This window comes from Telopea speciosissima, chromosome 9 (assembly GCF_018873765.1).
Source record: "Telopea speciosissima isolate NSW1024214 ecotype Mountain lineage chromosome 9, Tspe_v1, whole genome shotgun sequence".
In the NCBI taxonomy this organism is placed as follows: domain Eukaryota; kingdom Viridiplantae; phylum Streptophyta; class Magnoliopsida; order Proteales; family Proteaceae; genus Telopea; species Telopea speciosissima.
The window spans coordinates 13,562,575-13,569,684 of NC_057924.1; the positions used below are offsets into that span (position 1 = coordinate 13,562,575).

Consider the following 7,110-nt stretch of genomic DNA (forward strand, 5'->3'; position numbering starts at 1 on the left):
CCACAAACTTGTGGGACAAAAAGCAAATCATACCCCAACACTAATCCCATCACCCTTCAACACACCATCCAAGGCCCTTATCAGCTGTTCTAGCTCACACCTTCCATAATAAAGTAATCACTATCCTCTCCCATAACTATCTTTATCTTAGGTGGGATTCCTGTTTGGGACAAGCAAGTGGGATTTCAACCCCTTAGTGGGTTTGCAAAGTCCACCCAGCAAAGTCTACCCAAGGGCTAGCATGCAAATGCTGGTGGGTTTTTAATAAATTGTATAATTGTACAATTGATGTTAATTGGTTTCATTTGTCAAATCCAGCCAGAGCCTGTTTCACTTTGATCAAAATATGGACTCTTTCAGGGGAGAGGACCCCTCAAGAGTCAAGCCTCAATCCTAGCGCTTTCAGCTTCTTCCCTTTAAGAAGGTATCATCTTGATGTTGCCTCTAATTTGGCATGCAACTTGTTAAGTTACAGGGATTAGACAGAAAAGGTATCTTATTAGTAGTCTCAATCTCAATTCTCAAATAGGGTCCCCAAGGATTTTGTTTGTTTGGTTATGGAGCATTTGATTTCCCAAATTATACAATTTTTTTTTTCGGATAAAAAATGATTTTATTTCAAAAGAGTAAGATACACTCCTATCAACAAGATAAGAATCGGATAAAGGTCAAATTGTCGTCCTCACTAAGGACTAGGAGGACCTCCTAGCAAAGAATTTTTATCCTCTCAATTACACTGTCCGTATTTGACCTCAAATACATCTAATAGAGGGAGGTGGACCCCACCTCGGGCAATGTGTTTGGGCAGGGGATAGGATAGTCATTTCTACCTCCTATGTTAGATGTACTTGAGGTCAAGTGGCAGTGTAATTGAGAGGATAAAGATCCCTTGGCAAGAGCATTTGTAATAGCATTACTATTTCTTGGAATAAAAAGAAAACAACAAAACCCAAAAAAAGTCTAAAAATATAAAATATCTTTAACAATTGACCGAATTGTTAGAGCGAAAACAGAGCCCAATTGCAAGGACAAGATCATTTCTTATTTGTCACTCTCAAATTACAATTTGAACTTTTTCAGGGGAGGGGACCCCTCAAGAGTCGAGCCTCAATCCTGGCGCTTTCAGCTTCTCCCCTTCAAGAAGGTATCACCTTGATGTTGCCTCTAATTTGGCAAGCAACTTGTTAAGTTGCAGGGATTAGACAGAAAAGGTATCTTATTAGTAGTCTAAATCTAAATTCCGGTCCCTAAGGATTTTGTTTGTTTGGCTATTGAGGATTTCATTTCTCAAACTATACAAATTTTTTTTTTTGGGGATAAAAAGCGATTTTATTTCAAAAGAGCAAGATACACTCTCATCAACATGATAAGAATCGAATAAAGGCCAAATTGTCTTCCTCACTAAGGATTGGGCCCTCTTGACAAGAGCATTAGCAATACTATTAACTCTTGAAATAAAAAGAAAACAACAAGACTCAAAATAAGTTTAGGAATATAAAATATCTTTAATAATTGATCGAATTGCTAAAGGGAAAGCAGAACCGTATTGCAAGGACAAGATCACTTGTTAATTGCCACTTTCAATTTACAAATACCAATGGTTAATCTCACAATGGTAACTTGGTCTACGAAGTTTTAGATTTCAAATTTCACCCTTTCATGGTCTCAAATCTTATTACCACTCAAGATGTCATGTAGACAAAGCACACCACAGTTTAGTTTTCTTGATTAAAGGTTGCAGATTTTTTTTTTATTTCATAATGTTTTAAGTCAATTTTATACTGTCAAGTTGCAACTATCTTTTAACCAAAAGACCAAAAAAAAAATAAATAAATAAATTTGCAGAATCATAGTTCCCCATGATTTTATAATGTCAAGTTGCAGATATTTTGTAACCAAAAGACAAAAAGTTGCAGATTCAAAATTCCACACAATAGAATTTTTGTGGGACTCCATGACATTTTCCAGCAGCTTTCTAGCAGCAAGATAAGATGCTACAGGTTCATCCAGAAACCCCACTCCCTCTAAATAAGACAAGAAAATTGCACAAGTATGACATGAGAATTGTAACCTTCTTTTGACACTACCTTGTTCTCAAAGTTCTTTAAGATAAAGGTTAATAAAAAAAGAAATCACATAATTTGAAATGATTTACCAAAAACTCTCCCCATTTTATAACTATCCTCAACCAGAAAAGCTTCTGCATCAATACATCCATCAGTTTCTAAAAATATATAATCAGTAACTCTTAACTTGTTTTTTTGATTGCAAGAATAATTCTAACTTTGTAATTGAATCTGCTCAATATATAGTTGTCTAAAAACAAAATAACAAGCAAGTAAATGCAAATTAATTCTTCTGATCTCTAACCTCATAATTATATATATCTGGTCTATCAGTGTCTTGTTGACAGGCTATCCATAATTTTTTACAAGTATACAGCAGGGGATGAAGGGAGAAGACAAGCCAGTGCCAGAGCCGAATTTTTATCCTCTCCTGTTACAGCACGGTGCTGTAATTCATCGTGCTGCAGAGGCCATGTGCACCATGTGGGGCCCACTGTGCCTCATGGCCTCTGCAGCGCCGCACGATGCGCTACTGCACCGTGTTGTAACAGGAGAGGATAACAATTCGTGCCAGTGCCAGTGCCACAATCAGAACAAGAGAAGGCACAAGACAAGGCAACAGAAGAGGAAGAGTGAAATCCTGTTGAGAGACTTGTCTGCCTGCTTCTCTTGCCTTCTCAACCTTGGACTACTACCCCCCATGAGGTAGTATGAATTTGGATATGCATATAAGTTTGTCTCTGAGTTCCCAAACACCCTTGCATAGACCATCTCCCCAAGCATACCAACAATTGGATGATAAACATTAGCAGAAAGATGAAATAATGGGGTTGACGCTGTTGCATAGTTCCTGTATTGCTGCGGGTAGTATTGCTGATGCTGATGGGTATGTTGTGGCTGGGACTGGTAAGGGTTACGATGAGGCTGCCGATCTGATGAAGTCGATGTAGTAGTTATCAGTGTATGAACACCACATGCAGGAGGCCTTCGTGGTATGTTAAGGCCATTATGGGAGCCTTTGCCTTCAGATTCTGCTTCTGTTGGCAGATGGCCTCGACCATAGAGGGGGACCAGTGTGGTGAGGGAAACATCAGCCTTACACACAGGGCAGCATTGATGCTGTTCGGCGGAGGAACCCTGGAAGTGAAGCCACTTGTACATGCATGGCCAGCAGAAAAGGTGGCCACAAAGTGTCACCACAGGATCTTGTGCATAGTCTAGACAAATGTTGCAGTCAAAGCAGCCAGTAACGTTGTCTGAGGTAGTAGCAGCATCAGAGCCTGATTTCCACTTCTGTAGTTGTGACTCATCACCACCCATCTCATTTTCTGCAACTGACTCTTGGAAGTATTGTTCAATGGCCATCTGCTCTGCCCCCCCACCTCTGTCTTGGATACCAGTTTAAAACAACTGTTCACGAACAAGAAAAGGGAGACAGCAAGGTTAGAATCTGAAAGCAGAAGGATTATGGGAATTATGTTAAACCTACCAGCACATTGCACAACAAAGATGATAAACATGATGACACTGAAAAATAATACGAAGTAGACCTGACTACATAACCTAACATGAAGGATGAGGAAGATAAGGGGAATCGAAAATTGACGATATCATGGTCAGTCAAGCCAAATTATTCATGTTCCCACGTAATTCCTATGTTAATTCTCAATTATATTAATGGCCACACAGATACATCACTCAATCAAAGTACAAAGGAGGACAAAAAGTAAAGGGAAGGATGATCAGTATTTGTAGCACGATAAGGATGAAAAAATCCATAGTCTAATGAGTCTTTGTTAAGCAACCAAACACCTCCCTCCCACCCCCCCTCCCTTCAAAAAAAAAGTATCAACTCCTAACATACACAGGCGAGAGGCATTTGGGGAATCACAAAAGAACCATAGAGAATATCACATACTAAAAATTGCAGCCTAACATCTGGAAAAGGAATAAGCAACAGGCAAGAGTGACTGTACATGATACTATCAATCCCTCAAATAAGTGGGAGGAAATGAAGGATGAACAAAAGGAAGAGAACAGAGGCAAATTCTTATTTTCCCAATTACCACAAGGGAGTACATGTTTTGTGGCAGTGGATCCCAAGTCCAGTTGATGTCAAATAAATATATTTCAATAATAAGCCGAAATTTTCAGTTAGATATGGGTGAAACTAGACATGAGGTCATAACAAGCTGTAGAACAACCACTTCATAGGTGTAAAAAGAAATTCTCCTGTTTCTCTACTACAGTTCAAGGAGCTGATGACTTGAATTCTAGATACTATGAATAGGAATGACATCTAGCAAAAACAGCTAATTGTAGAGAGTTGCAAGGTCGGGCTCCTCCCACAAAACAAACTGGTATGCAACCATATGAATGTTTTCTTAATGCTGCTATATTTTGTAACAACAAAGTAACAATTTCAAAGTAGTTATCAGCATTCTTTCCAACCACATCCCCCATTTATTATCTCCTCACTTCAAGGCCCCTGATGATGAGCACCCAGCTCACATAAAACATAACATGAGCTTTTGGATAATCAAAACTATTCAATCACCTGTCTAAATTCTGGCTTGAAAGTGAGTCATTGCATAAGGCTTACAGAGTTTATAATCAGGTTAGATATTAGACACTGAAGCGCAAAACAAACATACCCAGAGGAATGATAAGAGTTATACCATCAAAACTTTCAGAAATTGAATTATAGAGTTTTGGTTTTTATTGAACACCCAATTTAAAATATTTAAATTAAATGAACATGTTAGTTACTTAGTACCAGAAAATAAGAATTAAATGAATATATGACACCTTACTAAAGAAATTATTATTTTTTTGGCCAAGAATCCCAAAGCGTAAAGGAGAGAGAGAGAGAGAGATGAATAAGCAAAACGCCAACAACAAATAACTAGAAACGGTAAGGCAGTCATTCCAACCCCCCCCCCCCCCCAAAAAAAAAAAAAAAAAAAAAAATACTATAGCCAATGTCCCCAAGAAAAGGCGCAAAAGAAGGGATTTCCTCGCGATGACCGCAGTGCAATCAGGAACTACCCACCAAAGAAAAAAAAGTGAGAGCTTCAGAACCCGGTTGAGTGGAGAAGACGAACAGATAATGGGAGTATCTGCAATTTCCTGCTTTCGAGATTTTGGGTCTGGAGAACGTTGGAAGTACAAAACGTTCAAGCCAGAAAAAGGTGTGGTTTTTGAGCTAAGTTAGAATTATTCGTAGATTCGGAAGCGGACAAAAGTAACAGAACCAAAGCATCTTTACTTTCCAGGTTGGAAAACTTTTTAAGCGGAAGAAGAGTAATTGACCAGATAAAAAAAGATGATAATAATTCAAACAAAGCATGAAGGAAAACAACAGGCGGAAACACCTTCCTTGCTGCTGTATCAATGGCCGGAAAACCCTTTAAAAACTAGAACTGATAAAAAAAAAAAAAAAAAGGGAAACCGAAGAAAGTAACCGATATAATCGCCTGAAAATCCGAAGATCTCAACAAATTAGGGAAAAAAAAAAAAATCAGATCCACGGAAAAACGATTGTTTCATAAATCGAAGAGAGACGGCAAGAAGAAAAGAGAAATCCATAGGGAATTTTCCGTCCAATGAAATGCATTTTGTACGTAGGGAAGCCTCATTGCGGAGGTGGGTAGGGAGTCAAAAACCATAACAAAGCCGATCCCTTTCAAGTATTTGCTTCCATCCAATTGAAATCAATACATAACGATTCAAAACGAACAAATCAATTAACGATCCACGATTGCCCGCTTTGAAACAGCAGATGAAAATGGGGTGAAAATCAAAGCGAGTAAAACCCACAAAAAAAAAATGTTGAATTTCATTCATCAAGAAACAGGGGGAGGGGAGAAGAGGAAAAAACATGCAGGAACATAACATTATATTTCAATCCGAAACAAAACAAAACAAACCCATTAAAGAATATAGATTGAAGAAGGAAACAAGTACCGATACATACCAAAATCTTGTTTGAAAGCTCTGAAAAATAGAAGATCACGTTCAATACTCCAATGGCGAATCCGATTGTGTCGTTATGAGGGCACGGGCTACCTCAAAAACTTAAGGTCTGAAACCTTCGATTTCCGAGAGGAAGAGAGAGTTATAAATAAATCAAAAAACGACGAAGGGAATGGGGGATTGGGAATTCACAAATTGGAATGGATTTGGAGTGATAAGATAAGAGAGAAAAAAGAAAGGTTGGAGTTGTTGGAGAGAAGACTTGGTAAGCGGTGCCGATGAGAAAGAGAAAGAGAAAGAGAAAGAGAAGGGAATAGGTCGAAAAACGCTCCTCACAACCACCGATGCCTTGCTCCTCTCCCTATCTATCTATTCCTTTATTTATAGACAACCACCGGATAAACATCTCTAGAAACTGTACACAGTTGGCCCCACATCTGTATCGGCTCTCTCGTGTGCGGGTTACACTTACACTTCACTCTCTCTTTGGCACTTTTTAATGTGTGTGAGAGAAAGGGAAACAATGAAACAAAGCTGTCTTGTTTCCTTTCAATGCCGTGTCTGTTTCTTCATATAACGCAATCTGTTTTACGGATCATGCCGTACAATAGGTCCATTATGTGAGACGTCTGATTAGAATCACCAGCTACTGTTACCTGATCATCTTAGTCTGTATAATTCATAATTACAATTATTTGGATCTTTCTTCTTTTTTTAAAATTTTTTTTTTTGAAGAGAAAGAATGCCAATCAATGTTGTGTGTGGGCGTGTACCTGTACTAGACACAATCTGATGCAAAAAGATCGCCGTATCATTTCACCTTTCCAAGAGTGTGGCGGTCTTTTTATGTTAGGTGTAGGTACATTAGTGCACGCCCCCACACAACACTGGTTAGTGTTCCTTTACCTTTTTAAAAAAATTGGAATCTCTTTGACTAGTCAAGGTATAACCATGAGTTATGTTCATTTCACATGGGATCGGATGGTTCATCAAACCTAAAATAAGTAAAAAGTGGCCCTAGGAATTTATTAAATGGAAGTGGATGTAAAATGTATAAAATGGGAGAAAG

At 38.4% G+C, this 7,110-nt stretch overlaps 1 protein-coding gene across 1 annotated transcript; it reads right to left on the reverse strand.

Moving 5' to 3' along the window:
* Positions 1-2,654: 2,654 nt before the first annotated feature.
* On the reverse strand, positions 2,655-6,129 carry LOC122640720 (E3 ubiquitin-protein ligase RMA1H1-like). Its single transcript, XM_043833964.1, has 2 exons — positions 6,043-6,129; positions 2,655-3,476 (listed from the first exon to the last, which is right to left on the reverse strand). Exon 2 carries the CDS (start codon positions 3,429-3,431, stop codon positions 2,655-2,657), a length of 777 nt encoding a protein of 258 aa, XP_043689899.1. The 5' UTR covers positions 3,432-3,476; positions 6,043-6,129.
* Positions 6,130-7,110: the final 981 nt, after the last annotated feature.